The sequence below is a fragment of the Myxocyprinus asiaticus genome, chromosome 27 (assembly GCF_019703515.2).
Source record: "Myxocyprinus asiaticus isolate MX2 ecotype Aquarium Trade chromosome 27, UBuf_Myxa_2, whole genome shotgun sequence".
NCBI classification, from domain to species: Eukaryota; Metazoa; Chordata; class Actinopteri; order Cypriniformes; family Catostomidae; genus Myxocyprinus; species Myxocyprinus asiaticus.
In genome coordinates this window covers 39,229,774-39,257,328 of record NC_059370.1, presented here as the reverse complement: position 1 = coordinate 39,257,328, position 27,555 = coordinate 39,229,774, and the positions used below count along the sequence as shown (strand labels likewise).

Genomic DNA, 27,555 nt, shown 5'->3' with positions numbered 1-27,555 from the left:
ACTCAGTAGTTCATTTACTCATTCCTCTCAAAATCAGTTAAACTTTTAAAGGGTAAAAGGGGGGTCATAAAACAAAACACAGATTCTTGGTACCGCAGCACTTGGTACCATGTTTCCAGGCTTATGTTTTGGAATTATATCTATTTAGAATTAATGTTTAACTTGTTATTTGACAAATTGTGTATTGACAGTCCCTACTGGCTATGTTTACTTACTGTGTTGAATCAGACAGTTTGATGAATTTCATGCCTAAGAGGAGGGATTTGGAAAAAGATGGGAGGGAAAAGAGACTCAGGCATCCACATAAAGAGAAAAAGTGAGAGGGTTTATCTTATTTATCTTTTCTTTTAAGGACACTGGAGGCTTGCTGAGGCTGTTTGAAAAGAGGATTGAGTGAAAGACAAAATGTTTGGCTGTAAGGGTGGTTGGCAGAAGGTTCGCTCCTGGTTTACTCTAGTCTCAGGGTTAATGGAATGTTTGGGGTTTGCTGGCGCCGTGTTTGGCTGGGCATCGCTGGTCTTTGTGCTGAAAACCGAGGGCTACTTCAGTGATCTGTGTGTGAACGCCACCGTAAATGGAACTATCATTGAAGGTCAGATGTAAATACATATGAGTGAAGTACGCGTGCTCACCTGTGAAAGTGTGTAGTTTGTGTAATGTTTATTTGTGTACTAGATTGCAGAGGGCAGGATGAGCAGCTTTCCCTCATCTTTACTATCGCCTCTTTCATGAACAACTTCCTCCTGCTGCCAAACGGCTTCCTTTTTGACCACTTTGGTACCGCGGTTGCCAGACTACTGGGAATGTGAGTCAAAGTTTCAATTCTTGTGGATGTTTGGATGACATGATGTATTATTAAAGTTTTTTTGGATTGGCTAATTTGGAAAAGTACCATGGTATGCATTAAAGTACCTTGGCAGATCATGTGAATACCATCATACAGTAAATGAAAAAGTTAATCATTCAGGACCATGGTATATATCAAAATATCATGGCATTACCATCTAATACCATCATTGTTCCTTGGAATTTCCACAGTACTGTTTGTAAAGTGTGTTTCTTTGGTAAAGAAAACACAGGTAGCGCCATAATATGCTTTGAAGTACTTTGGAGTACCATGTTAATACCATAGTAAATGATTATGGTAATCATTCAGTACCATAGTGTATATCAAAATACCATTGTATTACCATCTAATACCATCATTGTAACTTGGCACTGCCACAGTACTGTCTCTCAAGCATGTGTCTTTAGTAAAGAAAACCATAGAAGCACGGTATGCTTTGAAGTACCTTGGAGTAGCATGTAAATACCATAGTAAATAAATATGGTAATCTTTCAGTACCATGGTGTATATCAAAATACCATGACATTTCATTTTATACATCACAGTACCTTGGTATTGCCACAGTAGTTTTTTGTAATGGATGTGCTCCTCTATCTTTAGCTCCATCTCCAAAATGCAGGTATTTTGAGAAGTGTTTTTTAGAATAGAGGTGAACAATATGCACTGTGAAAGTGGTGTCCATTCTCCTGTTATCAGTATGTTTTATGCAAAGCGATTAGAGAAGTGCAGGGAGAAATGCTTGGATTTCTGTGGTAATATAAAGGATACTGAGTGTGTGAGTGAGAAGAATAGCAGAAAATGAGACATTTTTGGCAGGACCGAGTGATCTGTGGACATTTAGGCAACACATAAAAATGTATAATGCCATTGCATTAGATAACAAAATATCAAACCACCTTTAATAAGAAAATAAATTTTAAAAAAAAGCAAGCACATACACACTTTTCAAGTAAACATTTAGCAAAAAGAAGTTTGTTAGATTTTAAATTATTAAACAATATATGGTGTTCACAGTGAAAGTTTTGGCCACTTTTTGCTGTCAAATGTTCATGCAATTAAAAAAGAATTCCCATGGTTAATGTGATGAACAAATAAATGCAGCATTTGTTTGCAGATGCTGTCACGGTCCTGTCACTTTGTCAGGTTGGGTTTATGTCTGACGGGACCTTGACATTATCGCCCCATGTTCTGTCTTGTTTCATGTACGTTCTTTGTGTGAGCACACGGGTCTGGTTGTGAGTTACCACCGTGCGCTCTTCAGTCAGTTTTGTTCGTGTCCGGAGCATGGTGTCTGGATCCTGACTTCCTGTCTGGTTCGGTTTCGGTCTCTGTCGGGATCCGGACACTCATGCTCCATGTTTTGTTCCAAGTGTGTTGACGTTTTCTCCCTCATGCAGTTCCATGGGAACCCTGATTGTTTTCATGGGAATGCTGATCATGCCAACTTTCAGCTGGCGAGCAGCACCTGTCCCTTGTTTGTTCCTGCCTATTTTAATCCCCTTGTGTGTCATGTTCTTGTCTGGATTGTTGAATATAGTCTGTAGTGATTGTTGTGTGTTACCATTATAGAAAGCTGTTTGGTTAAGTATCTTACCTCACTCTCTGTGCCTAGTTGGTCCTGTCTCGTGTATCTGTTTGGTTGCCCGTCTCTGCCCGCGTGTCAGGAGCGTGGTTGCCTTCCAGTTTGCTGCGTGTTAGCTGCTCTTCAGCGGAGGTCTCGCTCTCGCTCTGTGACAGCACAATCCAGCCGTGATGAACCCTGCGGAGGAATCTACTCTTTGCTCCACCCTGTCTCAGCAGGGAGCTTTACTGGGACATCAGCAGGATCAAATCTCCACTAATAACCGGGCTCTGGAGATGATGGCGTCGCAGCTCGCTGAGCTCACCTCTGTCATACAACAACTCCACCAGTCTCCCGATATCGGCTTTACACAGAAAGCGTCCTCACTGGCTCCGTTTCTGGATATTTCAAGCCCTGCCCCAATCCTCCAGCCCCGTTCTCAGGTGAGGCCGAAGGGAACGTTATGGATGTCGAAGTGGTTTCCAAGTGGCAGTTTCCGATTGGTCTAGTTTGACAAACCTATCACCGCCAGGAGGAGGCAGAGGAGGAGCCGGGCACCTGCTCCTCAGTCGCTGACAGCATCCACGGCCACAGAGGCCGTTCCCCTGCTGCTGCCAGCGTCCATGGCCACAGAGGCCGTTCCCCTACCACTGCCAGTGGCCACAGGGGTGTTCCCCCTTCCCTGCTGGCGCTCACGGCTCCAGAGGCCATTCCCCTGCCGCCGCCAGTGTCCACAGCCATGGAGGCCGTGCCACTGCCAGTGTCCACGGCCACAGAGGCCATTCCCCTGCAGCTGCCAGCATCCATAGCCACGGAGGCTGTCTCCCTGCCACTGGCCATGGCCACAGAGGTCGTTCCCCATTCCCTGCTAGCGCTCAAAGCCATGGAGGTCGTTCCCCATTCCCTGTTAGTGCTCACGGCCACGGAAGCCGTTCCCCTGCCGCTGCCAGCGCCCGTGGCCACGGAAGCCGTTCCCTGCCAGCGCCTACAGAGGCTGTTCCCCCTTATCTGCTAGTGCTCACTGCCATGGAGGCCATTTCCCTGCCGCTGCCAGCGCCTATGGCAGCCGTTCCCCTGCCACTACCAGCGCCCATGGCCACAGAGGCCGTTCCTCTGCTGCTTCCAGCGTCCACGGCCACAGAGGTCATTTCCCTGTCACTGCGAGTGCCCACAACCATGGAGTTCGTTCCCCTGTCACTGTCTGTGCACACGGCCACGGAGGCCATTTCCCTTTCCCTGCTTGTGCTCACAACCATGGGTTTTCTGTTCTTTGTTAATGCTCTTTTTGTTTGTCTTGTTTTTGCCAGATGGGACCGTGACATCATCATCCCATGTCTTGTGTTTCATGTCCTGTCTTTGTTTGAGTGCACGGGTCCGGGTCCGGTTGTGAGTTACCGCTGTGCGCTCTTCGGTAATGTCACGTTCCTTTCATTCTGTCAGGTTGTGTTTTTATCTGATGGGACCGTGACATCATCATTCTCTGTCTGTCTTGTGTTTCGTGTACGTTCTTTGTGCGAGCGCACAGGTCCGGTTGTGAGTTACCGCCGTGGTCGTTTCAAGTGTGTTGACGTTTTCTCCATCATGTGTTTCAGGTGCTGCTGGCAAATGGAATCAGCATTTCCATGGGAACCCTGATTGTTTCCATGGGAACGCTGATCATGCCAACTTTCAGCTGACGAGTAGCACCAGTCCCTTGTTTGTTTCTGCCTATTTTAATCCCCTTGTGTGTCATGTTCTTGTCTGGATTGTTGAATGTAGTCTATAGTGATTGTTATGTGTTATCATTATAGAAAGCTGTTTGGTTAAGTATCTTACCTCACTCTCTCTGCCTAGTTGGTCCTGTCACATATATCTGTTTGGTTGCCCGTCTCTACGTGCGTGTCGGGAGTGTGGTTGCCTTCCAGTTTGCTGCATGTCAGCTGCTCTTCAGCGGAGATTTTCTCACGGCTCTGCTCCTCGCTGTCACGGCACGAGCAATCGCCTGCGGGAGCGCTGATCATGGAGTATTCCTCATAACTCTGCTGAAGTTATTATTTTGAACTGTAAATAAATCCTTTGAACTGTTCCTCTGCTCTTGGGTCTCTGTCTAGCTCTGTGACAGATGCCACTTGGTTTGATATTTTACCATCTAATACAAATACTTCATTTGCAAATGTGGCTTAAATGTCCAAAATACATTTGGAGGAAACTGTGATCTCACAGCTCAGGCAGCTAAATCTGTTGTATAACACTTTCCACATGTTTCACAGAGAGAGAGAGTGAGGGAGGGCGGAGAAATTTAATGAAGTCAGAAAAACATTGAGGGCCTCTCTCACATAGTCCATTTACTGAACTATTCTCATACAGTGTATTCTCGCTGTTTTATGATTTACTTTACAGATCCGTTTACACTACAGGAATGTTGTTAATAGCCTTTTCAAGCCCTGGTAAATACAGTTTGTATATTTATTTGACCTTCAGTGTATTGATACATTTCAGTTTGTTTATGGTCTTAACTGATGTTCACTCCTGCAGCTAACTCCATCCTCCTCTTTCCTGCTCTGTCCTTCATTGCTGTGGGGGGAATTCTGTTCTTGGTGACCAATATTCAGGTACTGGATATTTCAGGGGTCAGTGATGCTTCAAACCTAATAATAAATGTATGAGCAGCCAGAGTTCTTCAAGCAGTTTTTCACTAAATTTGTAATAGGATATGAGTGTGCTGTAGGTTGGATTTAACCGTCATGTTCTGTTTGGCCCTTCAAAATCTCACAAACATACTTACAGTAGCACTGAAGTGTCAGGTTGGTACTATATGACTTTTCCTAATATTATAAAAACTGAATATAAACAATAACATGTGACGTGGTTCTAAATAATAACGTTATTAAACGTGACGTTCATAGAATATCCTCCATGAACAAATATTCCATTTCTTGCATAATGCAAGGAAGGAAATCTAAGAATCTGTGATTGGTGTACGCACTGTAGAAGTTAAATCCTGTGAGTTGTCTGTTTGTAGGAAAAAATACAATAAACTAAAATACAATGCGTTATTGTAACAATGTTACTATATTGGATAATTGGTCACATTTTTAGAAAAGTGCATGCTTTGTCAGACAAGGAAGGGTTAAAGCATCAATGATGTCTGCCTACTGGCTTTTTAATAGATCAGAAAAACATATGACAATAATCTGTAGTCAAAATAAGAATTTAAATGACTATTATTATTTTTACAAGCATACATCATTGTGGCCTCTGAACCCCAAATTTAAAGACGGTACATAAAGTTAAAGGAATATTCCAGGTTCAATACAAGTTAAGATCAGTGCATTCGTAGCATAATATTGATTACCACTAATATTTAGACTCGTTCCTTCCTTTCTTTAAAAAAAGCAAAAATCTGGGTTACAGTGAGACACTTATGGAAGTGAATGGGCCTGATTTTGTAATGTTAAAATACTCACTGTTTCAAAAGTTTAGCCACAAGACGTTAACAATATGCATGTAAACATGATATTAGATTTCACATTTTTAGATTTCACATTAAAAAAAAAAAAATACATAAAAAAATCAAATCCACTGAAAATGTTAGTCAAGGTTTCCTGTCAAGTAGTCTTGCATGGCCATTTCCCACCCTATGTCTGAACCTTAAACAACTTTTTACTGCCACTGGTCCACGTCACACCTTTAGACTTGCACTGTTTGTCCTGTTGTACCTTTAAGACTTCTACATGAAAATTACCTCTTTTATGATTGGCTTACCGCTTATTCAAGAGTGCCAAGTGCTTCTTCGTTCTTCACTCAGAGCCAAAAAAAAGTTGAAACAGCTGAGCAATGACATGCTGCTTGCGAAAATTCAGACGCATTTAGAGGTAAAGTACATTCAATTTTGAGGATGCTCAAGACTACATGAAAAACATCAACTAATATGACATTATTATGTGATATCAATGACTTCATGCCTCAGTCATCTTAATCAGATGTAAGTAAATTTGCACCAGCTTGCTAATAACTGCACGCTGGTGTGTTCATGTTGACTGATCTCAACTGACTGAACGGTATTGGCTGTCAGCCTCAAAGTTGGTGGAGCTCCAGGTCACACCTAACGATGACATGTGCCAATGGCAGTAAGGTGTTTAACAGCCGGTAAGACGTTTTCCTGAAAGTTCATCCAGGCCAGCTGTCACGAATAACCAAAAAGAACTCAAAAACACTTTTTTTTTTTTTTTTGGGCCAGATTTTGTTCTAAATGACACACCCTTTTCGTTCTTTGATTTCGTAGGAAGTGTGCAGGGGCCTTTAGACTTTCGTTGTTTTTGCTACTGCACCTTTAAGACTTGTACATGTAAATGACTTATTTTATGATTGGCTTACCAGTTATTCAAGGGTTGCCAGTGTGCTGTTGCGTATCCTCTTTTTAAACAGCCTCTCTTTAAAGCCTTGTCTTGGTTAACTGGCTGGGGAGTTTTATGTTTTTGAAAGTCAGAGTATATCTACACTTTACACAGTGCTTGTTTATTTCAGTAGAGCAATGAAAATCCTGTTTTCTCTGATATAGGAATGATGATAATACACATAATGTCTACGTCTTGTTATATGATTTACCGTATAATCAAGTAAAAATCGATATTTCTCTCAATCTGCTCCATTCAGGTGGGGAATCTCTTTGGCAAACATCGCTCGACTATAATCACTATGTATAATGGAGCTTTTGACTCTTCCTCAGCAGTCTTCCTCATCATCAAGGTAAGAGGCCAATAACTGATCATAAAAAGATGACATTGCTGATGATTGAAAGGACATAAAATGAATTAGAATAATCTAGTGCCGAGGTTTTCAACCAGTGGTTTGTAAATGTATTGCAGGTGCTCCGCAGAGAAAATATATATAACGTATACTGTAGAATTTTCATGCCATTTCTAACTATTTAAATAAACATTAAAGGAATAGTTCACCCCAAAATGAAAATCAAGTCATTTTCACATGCCACTTTTCACTGATTTTCACTGAAAATGTTTTGGGTGGTTTCTCACCAAAACCTGTCGCATGCCTTCAGAAGACTTGGTATATGATGCATGAATTGCATAGACTACTTTTATGATACCTATGGATCCTTTTTTAAGCTTTAAAGCGAGTTACTATCAACTGGCTTGTATTGTAAAGATGGACTTAGATATTCATTAAAACATCTTTTGTGTTCCACCTAAGGAAGAGAGTCATACAACATGAGAGTGAGTAAATGATGATAATTTTTTTGGGTGAACTGTTCCTTTAACTACATAATAAAAACTATTACTGGGTCTGTAAAGATTTTGTCATGATGGTGATGATCCCTTCTCTCTCCTTCAGCTGCTGTTTGAGGATGGTGTCTCTCTGCGAGGGTCTTTTCTCTTCCTGTCCTGCTGCAGTGTCATTCATGTGTTCCGTACATTTGTGCTCTTGCCTTGTACACGTATCCCATACCCCCTCCCTGAGAACTTCACCTACGGGTAAACTACAAATTACATACCTCTTTCTTTAGCACTTTACACATGAATAAACGGCAAAGCCTGTGCCTTCTTAGGAACAGCACATATAGTACATATAAAACTGCAGATCTCATATTTGCCCTCTAAAAAAAAACTTTATATCTGCTGTGAATAATATGCATCTTATCTGAGAACTTTGCCCACTTGAAAACATTGAAAACCAGGATGAGCAATCAAATGTTATCATTTGTTTCACATTATCTATTCAATTTCTTTGGATTTCATGACAGCATTCAGTTATCTAATGAAATGTGAATGGTAATGAACAAGATTTATCCCATCGACTAAGTGATGCACATCAAGACAGATTCAAGATTTGCAAACATCAATGCCACTATGAGGGCAAATTTTTTTTAAATAACCTAAAATTCTTTTGAATGTTTTATTTATTAAAGGAGTAGTTCACCCAAAAATTAACATTCTCTCATAATTTTCTTACCCTCATGCCATCCCAGATGTGTGTGACTTTCTTCTATTGAACACAAACGAAGATGTTTCAAAGAATATTTCGGCTCTGTAGGTCCTTACAATGCAAGCGAATGGTGACCAGACATTTGAAGCTCCAAAAATCACATAAAGGCCAAATTAAAGTAATTCATACATCTCCAGTGGTTTAATCCATGTCTTCAGAAGCGATATGATAGGTGTGGGTGAAATCGGATCAATATTTAAGTCCTTTTTTACTGTTAATATACACTTTCAATTTTACTTACACATTCTGGTGTGGAAGTTACTTTCACTTTCACATTTAGCCAACTACTGGTTGGGGTAGGTCAAAGGGAGAGATTTATAGTAAAAAAAAAAAAAAAAGACTCATCCTCACTTATTATATCACTTCTGAAGATATGGATTTAACCACTGGAGTCATATGGATTACATTTATGCTGCCTTTTTGTGCTTTTTGAACCTTCTGAGTTCTGGTCACCATTCACTTGCATTGTGAGGACCAACAAATCTGACATATTCTAAAAATCTTTATTCATGTTCTGCAGAAGAAAGAAAGTCATACACATTTGGGATGGCATCAGGGTGAGTAAATGATGAGACAATTTTCATTTTTGGGTGAACTATCCCTTTAATACATTGTCCAGGCTAGTTAGCACATCCCAAAAGAAAAGTGTAGCAAAATTAGTTGATTGATTTATATATAATGTATATACATTTGAAAGGTGAAAACACAGACAGTTTTTCATTTCATTTGAGACCTCTTTTATTTATTGTTAGTGTTTTTTTAATGTTAAAGTGGATTTACTGCCTCTCTTTTACTGTGATAGTGTGAAATGTGGGGAGACTCAGGATTATGCTATTGCAATGACTGAAAAGAACAACATCCAGGCTTCACAGACTGAAGAGGAAATGCCATTTAAAGAGAATTCTGCCCAAGGCCAAAACACAGACAAAATGGGTAAGTGCTCAATAATTCACTGAGATGGCAATAGACTGTTTAACCAGACAGATCCAGTGATCTACCCCCTGAAACATCTGAACAATATTAAATATAAAATAATTTGATGTAATGTACTTCTAAAACAAAGTGTTAGTAAACTAATTAAGATCTATTTTTCTATCCCAGCTTCCCTAATGGGTTGAATTATCGAATCTTATATAATCTGAATCTGAAATGGGTATGGAAGTATTTTTATGACAAAAGTCTTTAAAACAAAAAAGCACACAGAATTGCACTAATTGCAAAATAAACGCATTGCTTTAACAGTGCTTGCATTTTTTTGGGGATGCAATTTCATATGGTTGTATATTTAAGCTTTGAATATTTCAATTGAAACATTTCCTACAAAATTTCATCATTAAAAGTTCAATAATAAATGTTCACCTTCCAAAGTTCAGTTACAAAATATTAATTTATTTATTTCATCTTTATTATTCAACAGGTAATATTCGGTCCATTATATTTTGCTTCGCAAATTTGCCTCTAAAATTTCAGTGCTTAAAAGCTGTGGTTACAGCTGTTGAAATCATCTAGTTTCAACTACCAAGAGACATAGTTTTTTTAAAGAGAAATTAAAAAAAAATTTGTTAACATTCCACAAGTCTACAGTGAGTGATTCAGATAAATAATTTGTACTGGATTTGTCCATGTTTGTGGGGTTAATGGTATCAAATCTTTGAAAGATATTCAAAAGTTTTATTGAGGTAATTAATAGCACTTTGGACAACTGAATAGTCTGCTTTGCTTGCTGAATTGTGTCTGAAAAGTTTGTACTTATGAACTTTTTAATAGGTGGTACTGTCAGAGTTCAGCCACCTACAGGTGCATCTCAATAAATTAGAATGTCGTGGAAAAGTTCATTTATTTCAGTAATTCAACTCAAATTGTGAAACTCATGTATTAAATAAATTCAGTACACACAGACTGAAGTAGTTTAAGTCTTTGGTTCTTTTAATTGTGGTGATTTTGGCTCACATTTAACAAAAACCCACCAATTCACTATCTCAAAAAATTAGAATACATCATAAGACCAATAAAAAAAAACATTTTTAGTGAATTGTTGGCCTTCTGGAAAGTATGTTCATTTACTGTATATGTACTCAATACTTGGTAGGGGCTCCTTTTGCTTTAATTACTGCCTCAATTCGGCGTGGCATGGAGGTGATCAGTTTGTGGCACTGCTGAGGTGGTATGGAAGCCCAGGTTTCTTTGACAGTGGCCTTCAGCTCATCTGCATTTTTTGGTCTCTTGTTTCTCATTTTCCTCTTGACAATACCCCATAGATTTTCTATGGGGTTCAGGTCTGGTGAGTTTGCTGGCCAGTCAAGCACACCAACACCATGGTCATTTAACCAACTTTTGGTGCTTTTGGCAGTGTGGGCAGGTGCCAAATCCTGCTGGAAAATGAAATCAGCATCTTTAAAAAGCTGGTCAGCAGAAGGAAGCATGAAGTGCTCCAAAATTTCTTGGTAAATGGGTGCAGTGACTTTGGTTTTCAAAAAAACACAATGGACCAACACCAGCAGATGACATTGCATCCCAAATCATCACAGACTGTGGAAACTTAACACTGGACTTCAAGCAACTTAGGCTATGAGCTTCTCCACCCTTCCTCCAGACTCTAGGACCTTGGTTTCCAAATGAAATACAAAACTTGCTCTCATCTGAAAAGAGGACTTTGGACCACTGGGCAACAGTCCAGTTCTTCTTCTCCTTAGTCCAGGTAAGATGCCTCTGACGTTGTCTGTGGTTCAGGAGTGGCTTAACAAGAGGAATACAACAACTGTAGCCAAATTCCTTGACACATCTGTGTGTGGTGGCTCTTGATGCCTTGACCCCAGCCTCAGTCCATTCCTTGTGAATTTCACCCAAATTCTTGAATCGATTTTGCTTGACAATCCTCATAAGGCTGTGGTTCTCTCGGTTGGTTGTGCATCTTTTTCTTCCACACTTTTTCCTTCCACTCAACTTTCTGTTAACATGCTTGGATACAGCACTCTGTGAACAGCCAGCTTCTTTGGCAATGAATGTTTGTGGCTTACCCTCCTTGTGAAGGGTGTCAATGATTGTCTTCTGGACAACTGTCAGATCAGCAGTCTTCCCCATGATTGTGTAGCCTAGTGAACCAAACTGAGAGAGCATTTTGAAGGCTCAGGAAACCTTTGCAGGTGTTTTGAGTTGATTAGCTGATTGGCATGTCACCATATTCAAATTTTTTGAGATAGTGAATTGGTGGGTTTTTGTTAAATGTGAGCCAAAATCATCACAATTAAAAGAACCAAAGGCTTAAACTACCTCAGTCTGTGTGCATTGAATTTATTTAATACACGAGTTTCATAATTTGAGTTGAATTACTGAAATAAATGAACTTTTCCACGACATTCTAATTTATTGAGATGCACCTGTATGTTGATTGTGTTTTGCTGTCTTTGTGGCTGAGCTCTGACATCCTTGTTTTGTGTCTTGTCTAGTCTATGTGCCAAAAGGGCGAGCCATGCATTCTCTTGTCTTGTTAGTTATTGGCATGAGTGCTTTGCTCTTATGTCATCTTGAGGCATGCACTAGTGTCAGTTGTTTTGTGTTTGTCTCTTGCGACCTCGGGCGCGCTTTGCATTGTGCTCGCGTTGCGCTGTGTGTCCGAGCCGTGATCCATTGTTATGTTGTGCTGGGGTTCAGCCGCTTCGGTCTTGGTTGCCTGTTTAACTGTGGCCGAGCCCTCGCACAAACATGCCGTCTTGTTTGTCAGTTGGCATGAGCGCATGTTGACGTTGTCTCTGGTGATATGCGCTCGTGTCATTCGGGTGTTGTGTCTGTGTGAGCGCATGGCTTTGTTTAGTTCTGTATTGCCACGTGTCTCTCAGTCACACCCCGCCGCCTTGTCTGTTAGTTTATTGGTTTCACCTGTTCCCCATTATAGCCTGTTTGATTTCTCTCCCTTTATTAGCTCCTCGTGTTTGATGTCCTGTGCTGGATTGTCTTCACTCATTGGTGGTTTTCTTCCCTGTCTGTACGATCTTCGTGTTTTTTTTCAGTTGGTTTTGTTAATGTTGTTTTCTCCCTTGTGAGATTTTTGTTATGTTTGTTTTGTATTTTAAATAAAAAGCTTGTTGATGCCATCTGCGATTGGGTCCTTCCTTTAAACACCCCGTTCCATGACAGAACAATCCAGCCACTAGTGGACCCAGCAGAGGCACAATGGGCATCTTCTGAGATGATATTGTTTTACGTCCACAGAACTGCCGCTCACTGGATGTTTTTTGTTTTTGGCACCATTTGGAGTAAATTCTAGAGACTGTTGTGCATGAAAATCCCTGGAGATCAGCAGTTACAGAAATACTCAAACCAGCCTGTCTGGCACCAACAATCATGCCACGGTCAAAATCACTGAGATCAAATTTTTTCCCCATTCTGATGGTTGATGTGAACATTAACTGAAGCTCCTGACCCGTATCTGCATGATTTTATGCACTGCACTGCTGCCACACGATAGGCTGATTAGATAATCGCATGGATGATTGTTGGTGCCAGACGGGCTGGTTTGAGTATTTCTGTAACTGCTGATCTCCTGGGATTTTCACACACAACAGTCTCTAGAATTTACTCCGAATGGTGCCAAAAACAAAAAAAACATCCAGCGAGTGGCAGTTCTGTGGATGGAAATGCCTTGTTGATGAGAGTGGTCAACAGAGAATGGCCAGACTGGTTCGAACTGACAAAGTCTACAGGAACAGATAGCCGCTCTGTACAATTGTGGTGAGAAGAATAGCATCTCAACCCACATCTATTCTGAGATGCGGGTTGGTGCTGTTTTGGTGGCACGAGGGGGACCTACACAATATTAGGCAGGTGGTTTTAATGTTGTGGCTGATCGGTGTATATATACAGTAAATATATGTTACTAAACCTGAGTTGCGTTCACAATGCGTAAGAGCGAACTGCTCCGTGGGAATAAAGCGAAACTCACTGCACCTCCTGAGATGATCGGAGATCATTTGCAGCATTCTCATAGATTACATTATTCTTGCAAAATGTTTTCAGATGATTGAAACAGAAAAAGGAGTGATAACTCTTTACATGCGCGTGTTCCACGAGACAGGCTCACTCTGCATGCCTCTGAACAAACAGCGAATCCTACACAAGTAATGACGGCTTTTCTTTTGACTGTTTTTATATAATAAAATATAATAACGTTTCTTTAAGCACGTGTCTTGTGTCTAACATCATGTGCTACTCTGAGACGTCTTACAGGTCGCCTGCCTGTTGCGGGTAGATGAGCAACATTACTCGCGAATGAAATACATGCATCTGGACGAGGAGCTTGCGAACTGGATTGAGCCTCATCGCATTTGGCGGGTGGAGGGTGCTATTTCACACCCTGGGCGCACATAAAAAATAACGAACGTTCGTAAAATCGCTCGTAGAAAATGCTCTTAACAGCTCAAATCAAAAGTTAATGGGAAATGAGGCCCAGAACTACATGCATGTGTGTGCCTTGGAGAAGTGTTTTCATTGCACTGTGAACAGCAGAGCTCACTGCGCACATATATCAAATCAGATGCGCATCACCGGCTTTTCTTTCATCTGTTCTTCAAAACACACGTTTCGTCAAATGCGTGTTTTTGTGTCTAATTTCTTGTCATATATCACTCCGAGAAGTCTTACAGGTCACCCTCCACAGTGGCTGGTACATCAGCAAAGTACTCTGCATGAAAAATCTGCATTTGGCGGGTGTTAATTTGTGACAAATTTGGGAGAAAGGAAATCAAAACATTGTCATTGAGTTCAAGCTTTCCAATCGCACCCACACTTTCTGCAGGAAAATTATCTCCTAGAAAGTTTTAAATGATCATGTGTCGTTGAATGGTGAGACACCCAGCGATCCGCTTGATTTTTTTTAACAAAGAGCCACTTGTGCCTCTTCAAGCCATTGGTTTGCCGACCCCTGTTCTAAAGTCTTAAAAAAATGAATTAGTTTGTGTTCTACAGAAGAAAGAAAGTCATTCACATCTGGGATGGCATGAGGGTGAGTAAATGATGAGAGAATTTTTATTTTTGGGTGAACTATCCCTTTAATAGTATCTCAGTGATTTTTGGTCTATGGCAGAAAAGTATGAATAGTATGCAATTCCGAACTTAGCCATAGTCCGGTATTGCATAGCAGTCGTAGCGTGCATGCATCATCCACTTGTGAATGCGTGCACAGTCAAATGGAGTACACTTTGAAAGATTGACCATTCACGTAAAAAAAAAACAAAGATTAATAGTATCTCGGTAGTTTTTGGTCAGAATAAGCTACAATGTACACCAGACTTCATGCCGACAGTCAAAAGTATTAACTAATAAAACTATTAAGCACTTTCACTGTGCTTTTTTCACCTTTCGTTATTTAAATGGTTATATTTCATGAAAAGATGATATATAAAATATTGCTTACGAAACAGAATTTCACTATGATTTCTCAATTTATTTCTAAAGAACAAAAGTCACATGGTTTAGCATTACATTGTTTGTCATGGTTTAAAAAAGCACTTCGAGTGTGACCGTTTTAAGTCTATTAACACAATGCATGTATGTGTTGTCATCAGAGCAAGGCTTCAAGAGCTGTTTCCTGTCCTGGTTCTTTATGTGGCATATGCTGTGGCTTTCTGTGATGCAGCTGAGACACTACTTGTTCATTGGGACTTTAAACCATATGCTAAATCATCTTGCTGGTGGAGATCCAGGCCTTGGTATACAGTACACACATACAGTGTTATCATTTCCAGCTATTTATGTGCAGGTCAACCCATGCCTGTGGGCAGTATGTATACGTAGAGATATGCATGCTAACACCTCAAGCTGTGTCATGTGTGTATCATGAGCTTGAAATGTGTTATATACATTTTCCTTGCTGTTAACATTCTTATTGTTTTTGCATACAGTGAGCAGATATACAAATGCGTTTGCGTTCACTCAGCTGTGTGGTATCCTGTGTGCCCCCTGGAACGGCCTTATCATGGACCGCCACAAGGGAAAAGAACGGGAACCAGGTCAGTATATAAACAGGCATACATTTCCTTAAGGGGGTCATGAGACCATCATGAGGTTTAATTTTCCATTAATGGTTTTTGAGATAAAAGTAGTATATTAGTATAAAACTTTACTACGAAAACATACTGTACATTTCAGAAATCACAACCTTTTACAAAAATACAATTTATTGAAATTAAAATTAGGCTAAAAAGCCCATTTATTTAAATTTAAGCTGCCAAAATGAACAAAATGCAGCTTTCTGACATTAGCAGGATAACATTAATGCATGACCACCCACATTTATTTCTAAATTATAGCTATTTGTTGTTCAGGGGCCGTATTACAGAAACATCTTAATTCTAGAATCCTATTTGATCTCTTAGCAATAGCAATAGCAATTTCAGTTAGAATTCTATTTAACTTGCCAGTTCTTAAAGGAATATTTCGGGTTCAATATCCACCTTTTTCCTGGGGGTCTTACTAGGGAAACTAATGTGGGTGGGACTTCCGCTGGAAGCCGTTCTATAGCATTCCCTAGCTCTGGCTGCAGTCATTTTAGACCCTGTTTACAGCCGGTAATAAGACGCATTTCGGATGATCTGATCGCAAATGGTCAGCGCTAAATACATTTGTAAAGTGTCAGAAAGCAAGAGCGAGACAAAGACACCCAAGAGTAGAGGCACAGTTCAAAGGATTTATTAACAATAAATATTCGCTAGTCTCCAAACACGTCATTTACGAGCCCCTGGAAGACGGCAGGGGCGTTAACCAATCCGAAAGGCATGACCAAATATTCAAAGTGCCCCCTATGGGTGTTAAAAGCTGTCTTCCACTCATCCCCCTTCCTAATCTGGACAAGGTGATAAGCGTTGCATAAGTCCAACTTCGAAAGACGGACACTCCCTGCAAGAGTTTGAAAGCTGAGGACATCAACGGCAAAGGATAGCGATTCTTCACCTTGATGTCATTCAGCTCCCGATAATCTATACAGGGTCTAAGCGAGCCATCCTTCTTCTCCACGAAGAAGAACCATGCCCCTGCTGGCAACAAGGAAGGGCGGATGAGACCGGCTGACAGAGAATCATTGATATTAGGGTTACCTGTTCATGGCATACCTGTTCATGGCCTCCCTCTCGGGAGCCGAGAGGATACAGCCATCCCCGAGGAGGCGAGGTGCCAGGAATCAAATGAATCGCACAGTCGTACAGGCGATGAGGAAGGGTCACGTTGCGGGACCGGCTGGACACCGCCCTCAAATCATGGTATGTCAATGGTACTTCGGATAAATCTGCCGGTTCATCCTGCAATGAAACACAAGGCTGGACAGGGGAGACAGCAGAGTTAAGACAGTGCGACAATCAGTAAGGACTAGGGTTGCAATGGTATGAGATTTTCATGGTACAATAACCATCTCAGAAAATATCACGGTTTCACGGTATCCAGTATTACACAATTATTATTATCAATTACAATGACCCTTAAAGGAGTGAAAACGGAAGGGTTTTTGGGTTGAACAAACGCTTTATTATAATTGAAACTTGAAACCATTTTTTTTTAATGGTAGTATATGTAAAAAAGTCTCCCTTTTGAAAATAAATAGAATAAATAAGAAAGCTAACAGAATTATAATAATAAACCGGATTATAAACATGATTAAAAAAAATAGCATGTAACTATAACATGTTATATAATTAAAGCATGTTAGTTTACATGTTAGCATATCATGTTAAATTAACTACTAAATGAAAAATAACATCAGCTGTGTGAGCTTTTAAAGTAATGTCCTATGATTATTAACAATTAACATATACTGTAGGTGTGCGACAGCGCAGCCAGACTGCTCCTGTCTGTACCTTTAACTCAGTGGTTCTCAACTGGTTTTGCTTGAGGACCCAGATTTTACAATGGAAATCAAGTGGCGACCCACCATATTAAAAACGTAACCTGTATTTAATGTATCTTGGGTCGCATTTCCTTTTATGTTGCATAGTTTTGTTCATGGTTTTCAAGTACAAGGACATGCATCAAGTGACATTATTTTTGTTGTTGATGTCAACAACAAAAGCGACAGGAAGTTTTCTCTCCCCCCTTTTAAAAATTGAAGAGCATATTTACTTATATGAGGTCATTATTATCCTGTTTGTTTCCTAATTTCAAATATAATTCAAACAGAACATGCATATTACACGGGAGGAAAGGCTCCTCAATACCATGGTTAGGTCAGTGTAGCTAGTCTTAAATAATAGTAATAATAATAACAAATTATATAAATACTAGCTGAAACACATCTTGAAACTTTAACTACAAATGCCACTGTTGATATAAAATGAGGTCTAATAGATTCTATCTTTAGATTATTTCATAAGAAACTATAACATTTTGTCAAAATATAAGTTACTTTTACTCATGTAAAATCATGAAAATTTTGTAAAGGTGATGATGTATAATGAAAAAAAAATTTGCGCATAGCACAGTGTTGCTCTTTTCCTCCTCAGTGCTGTTTGGCATGTCAGGGCTGCCTACTGTTTGAGAGGTTAGACTTGACTTCCTCTGTAATGCTTTAAACTAGAAAAGTCTCACTAGAATTGGTCACATCAGTTTTGAGGTCTGTGCTCCGCAATGTCGAGGGAAGCCCGGTTGTTGCACGCGAGCGCCAGAAAGAAGAGTATATCATGATCGCGAGCTGGTTCCATTACACTTATGCGAAAGTGCAGATGAGAAGCCTTTAGCTGATTGCGAGATTATCATTAAATCTGCCTCGGCAGTCCTAAATAGGCTATCACATGGACGGCCACCGAAATATCTTCAATGGGAGAACCATGGCATTGTTCTTTCCATGCTGTTCATGACCCAGTCCGAATAGACCTGCGACCCACTTCCTACTGACGAGCGGTGACTTTTAACTGGACAGGAAGCAGAGAAATTACCAGACCGGACACAATGAAAGTATTGTCCATGAATGAGACGTCGCTGCTTCTCCTTATGTGAAATATGAGTTCTTTTGACTTGCTTGGGCTCAGTGTCGGGCCATGATTCTGGTGACCTGTCCGAAGTAGTGGACCGGCTAGGATGGCCAGCCACTCGGGTAGGTGGAGAGTGGTAACGGCCAGACATTGATGGACTCGGACAGCCAGATCCACCAAATCATCGAAGTGTGGAGGCAAATCCAAAGGATAGATTTCATCCTGGATGTCGTCGGAAAGCCCATGCACAAACCGGTCCCACACGGCATGGCCGTTCCACTCACAAGAAGCAGCCAGGGTAAAAATAGCACAATCTGAGACTCCTTGAGACAGTCCAGATCAGACCCTCGCCGTCTCCCGACCTTGAGCCGAGTGATCAAAAACTCTGCGGAGCTCCGTGGAGATGGCGTGAAAAGAGGTGCAACAGGGATGTTTGTTGTCCCACATGGCAGTCCCCCATTCACCGGCCCTTCCGGTGAGGCGAGTGATCACACAAGCAACCTTCATTGTCTCCGATGGGAAAGCGGAGGACTGTAACATGAAGAACAGGGAACATTGCGAAAGGAATGTACTACAGGATCCCGCCTCACCTGAGAACGGGGTTGGAGGAGGGATAAGAGCCTCTGAGCGTCCAGAAACGTGGGGAACCACCAGAGCCGGTGTGGGTGCTTCCTGAGTGGGGCCAACATCTGGAGTTGTTGAACGACAGAGGTGAGCTCAGCAAGCTGCAACGCCATCATCTCCAGAGCCCGGTTAGATGCGGTGATCTGATCCTGCTGACATCCCAGTAAAGCTCCCTGCTGAGAGGGGGCGGAGCAAAGAGTAGGCTCCTCCGCTGGGTCCATACTTGACTAGATTGTTCTGTCAGAAAGTGAGAGCGAAACAAAAAGACCCAAGAGCAGAGGAACAGTTCAAAGGATTTATTAACAATAAATATTCACTTCAGCTGTGCTGGTGAAGACTGAGGATCCCGGAACTGGCTGCAGTATCGGGGAGGAGTCTGTGGATGTGTGTGCACAGTGGCCGCACAATAGGCAAATCCGTGAATAGTGTGTTTGTAGGCCAGTGTATGCATTGTGGAAGTCAGGAGCAGATTCGTAGAAATCCTCTCTTGAAGCGTAGAGGTGCAGAGAACAGCGCCCAGCAGACTGGAAGTCAATCACTCTCCCGACATGCGATAAGTGAACAATCAATGTTCCCATGGAAACACCGATCATATATGCCAGCAGTGCCTGCAAAACATGAGGGAGAGAAAATAACAAAACACACAGAGCAAACCAACAAACTCACCGGAGCTGTGACAAAATGGGGTGCAAAATGTTTTGTGATTTGGATCACAAAAACACATACAGAGGTAGTCAAAAATCACATTGCATTTGAGGTTTAAAACGCCGTCATGATGCATCCCGGATGGCGGTGAAGCACCACCTCTCACCAGTCAATCACCTGCTGAACAAAAGTTTAAATTTATGTGTGGATTTAAAAGGAAATAACCATCCAAATTGAAAACTTGAAAAAGCAATTACATACCCAAGGACGAGAACTTCATGGCTCTTCCTCAGTGTGTCGGTCTGATCATGCAGGGTGATAAGTACAAGCACACACATCTGAAGTTTGACTAACACAGGTACTCACTAAAACAACCGATAATTATGCTTGAAATGTTGCGTTTGTGCTTAGATTAAATCTCAACTGCATCTGGGAGAAACAGCACACCGGTTTAATTTGCGCTTTCCTTGTCTTTATTACTTTTTTTTTTTTTTACAGTTTATTATCATTCAGTAACACACTGATATGGTGATTGATGTATGTCCTCATGAAATCATACATGCTCTCCTTAAAATCCCAACACCGCAATGAAAGAATGAATGGACGAACGCCGCAACAACAGCTGTTAACATGACAACGGAAGTAACGCCCACATTTCACGCTAAGCATCACGTGACGTAGGAAGAAGGTGGATAAGTAAAGCTCAATCGACAGCATTTGTGGCATAATGTTGATTTACCGCATAAATTATTTCGACTTGTCCCTCCTTTTCTAAAAAAAAATAAAATAGCAAAAATCTGGGCTGCAGCGAAGCACTTACAATGGTACATTTTTTTCAAGAAATGTGATGTTTATAATTTTATAAAAGAACTTACATTAATTCTTCTGTTAAAACTCATGTATGATTTGAGCTATAATGTTGTTTAAATCGTAATTTTTATAGTCATTTTAGGGTTTTAAGGTTTGTTGGCATTGCGTCATCATGGCACCGAAGTGGTAAAATTGGCAATAACCCATATTGTTTCATGAACCTGGCACCATGTATTGCAGGCTTTAGCAAAAGTCTGGTATTGAAGGATGGGGCAGTGCAAACCAGGGGCAGACTGGGGCTAAAAAGTGGCCCTGGACTTTCTTGTCCAGAGCGGCCCACCAAACCCAGCCTGCAACACACCACACCAAACCATAACATACTAGCTCATTGATTTCATTTTCCGGCTCAATTTCACACTTTTGTGTAAAAAAAAAACTACAAAAGACATTTCTATTAACTGCTAGTCATGACAACGGGCCCCACAATGCAAAAATTGCCATAACTTTAAAACATATGAAACTGGATTTTTTTTAGAGAAAGCACTAAAAATAAGTACTTTATAGCTCAGACAAATAACATGTCCGAAAACGTTCTTCCCAACATACAGATGTTAGGTTAAAATGTACATGAAAGTTCAAGGGAAAATGTGTATTTTATGCGCTGTGACAAGTCAGCATAAACATCTTAATCACCTTTCAACTTTTTTCTAGAAATGCAAATAAACTATTGTCTTAGTTAATATGAGGTTACAAGTATAATAATAATATATTATATATAGTTATAAAAGATCATAAAATGATGTTTAAAATAGTTAGATGAGGATAGTGTCACACAGCAGGACCCTGATGACAATGCTTAAAATTTCATGTCAATTACTCGCATAACTGTGTAAATGTTAATTTTAAAAAATCAATGAAAACAAAGTTAGCCAGAATATGTACATATATAAATATAAACAAATATAAATATACTGTATGTAAAAAAAATAAAATAAACATACCTCTTAAAGTGTAGATCTTTGCAGATATTTTGCAAATTAATTGCTCATGTTTTCACTCTATGTGAGTTTGTTGCGTCTTTATATCTACAGTGATTTAATTCCTTCCCCAGATCATTCTTGAGAAAAAGTGAAAAGCCCAATGCTTTTTCTGCAATCATTTAAACAAAGTAAGCCTCAAAGATTTAAATAGCCACAAAGTAATATTTTTATCAGGCGTGAGCATTATTCAGCAATCCGCACTTCAGCTACCTGCGGTATGAATAAATTATGCAAATGACTACGTACTGCTCATAGCTTTACTGTTTGTAGATTTTATATACGCTGCTGATATTGTATTTGTTGTCACTTGCAGTTATTTGTCATTTTTTTGATTATTCAGAGCTCATCTTAATATGTCATCTTGTCAAAATTATTGTGATGTGTATGTCAAAAAATGAGGTCCACATGAGGTATGGATGTTAATGCGCACAAACGGAGATGTGCTACAATATGCAAGTAATTTCAAAATAAAAGTTATTTGTTTTTTTCAAAATTAAAGCCATTGTATCAGCTTTTCTTTATAGAGTCCATTGAATATTTGCTCTGTAATGGGGTCCGCATGGGCATGTTGGAGCCCAGGGCGGCTGCATATTTCGCCCGTAGGATGGGCGGTACTTGCGTATCAACGCGCCGGCCTAAATTACCCAGCGGCCCACTGGGAAAACTCCCAGTGCTCCTGATGGCCAGTCCACCCCTGGTGCAAACTATATTTGACCTAATAGCAAACCCACAGTTTGTGAGTAAATGCAGCAAAGTGCCTTTTCTCATTTCACATGCAAGGAGGGCATTTACACATAACTCTTAAAGGTACAGCAGCACATTTAATTCCAAGGGTCAGAGAGTGGTCATGAAAAAGCTCATGAACAAATACATTTTAATGTTGGGTTTGGTGTGGGAAAACCATTAACATAATAAATGGACCTCAAGGGGAAAAAAATAAAAATAGAAATCCAATAAAACTTCTCAATTTTAATGACCAACTTTTTCTCTTTAGTTTCTCTTCTTATAAATAAAACCATTAAACCATAATCTTTTCTCTTCCCTATCTTGTGTTGTGCAGGACAGAGTGAGCAGGAAGCTGACCTGAAGGCAGCCGTTCTGTCCCTGTCACTGACTGCACTTCAGTGTTTGCTGTTTTCAGTGTGTGCCGCCATACCTATCCTCCCTCTGCAGTACCTCACCTTCATCCTTCAGGTCCTGAACAGATCATTCCTCTACGGAGGAAATGCTGCCTTCATCAGTGTGGCGTGAGTCATAAAAAACAAAGTTCTTTTTACAACGCGCTCTATCATCTTACAGTATATTGCTTTTATATTTTTTGGGTACATCGAACCATTTGGCATTCTTAATACATTGAAGGAATGATCCGCACTCCGACAATAAACACCAAAAGCGAGTTGTTTTTAGTTGAAAATAATGTAATAAAGTCAACAGGAATGCAAACTGTATTTTATTAACTCTAACCCAAACCCCAACCATAAACCTAAATGTAAGCGGAGTAAAAACAGCTAAAAGTAAACTTTTAAAGGCCAAAGTATACTTCGGTTAGATGCAAACATTAGGCATCTGCGTACAGGACGTGACGTCAACAGCAGAGTGCTCGACCTGATTTTTTTTAATCGCATATACTCTTAATGTGCAGAATGTGCATGCGCATGGAATTATTTGCATTACTTAATGGGTCCACAAGGTGGTAACACTCACATTTGAGCCATTGCGTCATGAAGAAGCGCTAGAAGATGTAATTGCCACTAAACGCACTGGGAATTGGGCATTCACAATGTTAATGACACACAATGACACAGAGAAGGAGACGCATGCTTACACTTTCTGTGGAGTAGTAAAATGACGAAATCTCAAAGGTTTTGCTTCATGAAAAATAAAGGCTCGTGGGTTTAATCAATGAGCATTAAAACAATGTGTGAAAGTGAAGAAATTAGGACCGAAATATTTTACTGTTGCTTAATATAATTTAATAAAATAAAATATTATCTAAATATAATAAGATATATATTCATATTGTTGAAAAAAAAAAAAGAAAAAAAAAAGTAAAGTTTTATGAGTTACAAAAACAACAGTGTAAATGTAAAATTGACCAAAATTAAAGTGGACCAAAAAGAGGGACATATTTTAAGTATTTAAATGAAATTTTTCATGTCATTCATTAGTTCGTAAGTTTTTAAAGCCTTGAATGGAAATCATATATCCCTGTTTTATTATTTTATTTATATATTTGAAGTCAAAGATGTACAAATGACTTCTTAAGGTGAATGAAGAACACATGCAGCTTAAGAAATAGGACAATTTAAATAACAATTAATCGTAAAAGCCCAAAAAGAGACAATTAATAGTCATAATCGCAATTATTTGTTTGACAATTAATCGTCAGCCAAACTTCATAATTGCGACAGCCCTAAGTATCGGCCTAATCAGACCAATATTTAACATTTATTGTGGCCGATACCAATATAGTCACCAGTATATTGTGCTTCCCTAATTAAAGGAGAAAGCATTATGATTGGGTGATGGGTGTTTGTGTTTAATTATGTATGTGTGTGTGAATAATTTTTTTTCAGGTTTCCACCAGTACACTTCGGAAAGCTGTTTGGAATGGTGATGGCTCTCTCAGCCATGGTGTCTCTGCTCCAGTATCCCTGCTTCACCCTTATAAAAGGACCACTAGGTGGAGATCCTCTCTATGTAAGCCTCCAAATGTGTCCCACCACGCTTTCACTTTTTCAGTTTCACAATAAAGTAAACATAGAAAAATAATGTTAAAATAACCCTCCAGTGGTGGTCATTTTTGCACATATCATAGATACTACACAAATACCTGGTTTTATATTACTTATTTTTTTCTATTTTCATGGCTTCATACAGTACTTTCCTTGATGCTTGTTTCTCAAACCTTATCCTGTCTGCCCAACATTTTTTCATTTATCTTTTTGGAGGAAGAATGGGAGGTACCTTTTAAAATCCAATACAGCTGCTCTTTGAAAAACCCTCTAGTCCTAAGTCCTAAATCGAAGTCAATATTTGTTTGGATACTCGTTACTAGATTCAGCATAATCGTTATGTGCCTTGTGGTTCAGCTGAGATTGTTGAAACCGAGATTGTTCTCTGTTTTCGTTTCAACAAAGAAGCACCTATCTGTTTGAATTGAATACTGTAGATACAGCATATTAGAATTCGGTATATATGCAATATATGTTTCTTTGTAGAGTTCTGACACTCTACAAAGGCTTGTTTAGTAGTGCTGACTGAACTGTAATAACTGATTTTATTCCAGGTGAACATCGGTCTGACCGTTCTGAGTCTCCTGGCCTTCATCAACCCTCTCTATGTTTATCTGCACTGCCGGCGTCAAGCAGCCCAGCGAGCCAGTACCAACAGCAGTGCCTCTTCATAAGCCCACTCTGCAAAGGGAATATCAGCCTGACCTCTGACTTTTAAAACTGCTTTGTGTTACTTGTTTTTTTTTTCTTTAACAAAAAGAGACAAAAACATTCCTATCATGGAAAGGAATGTGTTACTAACCTTTCCGTGACCCTTGACCCTGTGAAGGCATGCGGTTTATTATCTGTGCTGAATATTACAGCAGGAAATTTAACAGCCACCCTCCACCCTCTTTACTAATATTCTCGCACTCCCTGCCTCTTGGATTTTGCAATATGGAGGGAGGCATGTCATTATGAACACTCATACACACGCATAAAAGAAGATTATACGCAAATAAGAAAATATTGAGAGGCTCTAGTAAAAGGCTCTTGCCAAAGAACATACACCGTTATGTGTTTCGTAATGGCAAACTTTAAAGGAATAGTTCATTTGGATTTAAAGGCAGAATTAAGGTAATCCATACATCTCAAGTGGTTTAATCTATGTCTTCTGAAGCAATTGAATTATCGCATTGGGTGAGACAACCGTGTTCTCTCATGGTCGCGCCTAGACTGCTGATTTAAGATTTATAGTGTATAAGGACTTAAATTTTGGTCTGTGTTTCACCCAAAACCATATCGCTTCAGAAGACTTGTATTAAACCACTTGTGCTGTATGGATTAATTTCATGCTGTCTTTATGTCCTTTTTGAAAAACGTTTTGGACCCCATTGACTTACATTATAGGGACATCATACATCTATCAAAATACCTTTTGAAGAAAATCATACAAGTTTGAGAGGGCATAAGGGTGAGTAAATGATAAGAGCAGTGTCATTTTTGGGTGAACTTTTCCTTTTAAAGTTGAAGTATGTAATTCTGGTGTCTATAGCGACACCAAACGGAATTGCAGAAATAATGGCTGCTTTCAAAAAGTTTGATAAAGATAAAAATAAAAGTTATAAAGATAAACATTTATATAAATATAAACGTTATAAAAGATGATATAAAGTTATAAGACTACTAGAGTAGGGATAATCATAAGGGATCCCTGTTAGAATATGATGACATGGAGATTTCAACCAAACAGGGGAGAAATCTCTGCAAATGTATTGTCAAACTGGTATAAATTCAGTGTATCTTGAACTTGCTATTACTAGTAATGCGCACTTAACTCCGTACATGTGCACAAACGTCTAAATTTCCTTCTCGACCAATGTTTACCTGTTCATGTGAATTTGTATGGTTGTTTGAGCCCTCTGTTGGACACTGAAGGAATTACATAGTGCTCATAACCGTTTAACAGTAGTGTTAATGATCTGCTGGCTGAAAGACGTTTTTTTTTTTTTTCTTCAGATGTATCAGTATTATACGGAAGCTCTGAACCGCAAGGTGGAGAAAAAAAAAAAAATAGGCTCAGGAAGGAACTGAGACACTAAGTCTTAATTTTTTTTTCTCTCTTCCTAAAAGTTTTTTTTCTCTCTCTTCCAAAATTTTTTCTTTTCTCTTCACTAAATTTTTTCTCTCTTCCAAAATGTTTTTTTTCCTCTCCTCAAATTTTTTTTCTCTCTCTTCAAAAATTTTTTTTTCTCTCTTCAAAAATTTTTTTTTTCTCTTCAAAAAATGCATGCGGTACCCACCTTGGCCACCAGGTGCCACTATCTGTAAACATGTAATCTTATGGTTTTAATGCTTTCTCTGTTGCTACATAGCTGAATAATACATTTTATTATTTATTTAAGGGTTTGCAAACCTTAAGACAAAATCAGGTTACATATGTTTGATATGGCATTCATTGTCGTGTAACAACTGGAGTTATTTTTAATGCCGTTTGCTCAGTGTTACATGGTGGAAGTGAAGGAATGTATTGAGGAAAACGGGAAACATGGGGAAATTATTATTATGTCTGTCCTTTTGAAGTGTTAGGGGTACATCTGGTAATGTTAATATTGTTGTAAGTAATCTAATTTTTAAACGAAAAGTTCATTTATAAATTAAATCCTCGCGACTGAACGGGGATGTCGTGCAGACTTTCATGGTGGAATTTTATTATAATAATAGTTTTCTATAATAAAAAAACATTTTGAAGAGAGAAAAAAAATTTAGGAAGAGAGAAAAAAAATGTAAGACTTAGGCTCAGGAAGGAACTGAGACACTATTTTTTTTTTTTTTTTTTCACTCCTATTTTTTTTTTTCACCTTGCGGTTCAGAGCTTCCGTAGTATGACTCGGATAAAGGGAACATTTTATAACACGACTAATGAAGTAGACTGACTTTTGGAAAGTCATTAATTGATATCTGAAGCATATGTCAAATGATCTTCATGAATTTCATTCCTGTTTATTCATGTGCACTGTCCCTGTAAATCTAAATTGAATAGAGACTCCTTTATAAAATATAAAGGCAGCTATGTTTTTTAATGTATAAAAGCCCATTTATACTATGTACAAAAACATTAGTGTGCTATCATGAAGACTTTTCTAAAATTAATTTATTAGACATAATTTCAATTTGTGAATTAAATCCTGTCATATGAAATTGACCGCATATCTTTATTCCTACCCACATTTAGACTGTTGTAGATGCATAAATCTGAAGACAAACATTTTCAGTTCAATCCAAATATATTTGTATAGCGCCTTTTTCACAATAAATACCACTCCAGAGCAGTTTTACAGTGCTTTACAAACCCCAGTGAGCAGCCTTAAGGTGATAAGTG

The 27,555-nt window shown here is 39.4% G+C and overlaps 1 protein-coding gene across 1 annotated transcript; it reads left to right on the top strand.

Annotated features, from left to right (window-relative positions):
• Positions 1-362: 362 nt before the first annotated feature.
• Positions 363-26,371, top strand: LOC127417742 (equilibrative nucleobase transporter 1-like). Its single transcript, XM_051657937.1, has 12 exons — positions 363-592; positions 676-805; positions 4,788-4,834; positions 4,923-4,999; positions 7,044-7,136; positions 7,740-7,879; positions 9,193-9,323; positions 14,951-15,094; positions 15,287-15,394; positions 22,520-22,706; positions 24,036-24,159; positions 24,749-26,371. Exons 1-12 carry the CDS (start codon positions 406-408, stop codon positions 24,866-24,868), a joined length of 1,488 nt encoding a protein of 495 aa, XP_051513897.1. The 5' UTR covers positions 363-405; the 3' UTR covers positions 24,869-26,371.
• Positions 26,372-27,555: the final 1,184 nt, after the last annotated feature.

Excerpts from the sequence above, each read along its gene's own strand:
- LOC127417742 (XM_051657937.1), top strand. The coding sequence starts at position 406 with ATGTTTGGCTGTAAGGGTGGTTGGCAGAAGGTTCGCTCCTGGTTTACT. Across the intron at positions 7,880-9,192 it reads CCTGAGAACTTCACCTACGG|TGTGAAATGTGGGGAGACTC; the intron begins GTAAACTACAAA and ends TTACTGTGATAG. Across the intron at positions 22,707-24,035 it reads GCTGCCTTCATCAGTGTGGC|GTTTCCACCAGTACACTTCG; the intron begins GTGAGTCATAAA and ends ATTTTTTTTCAG.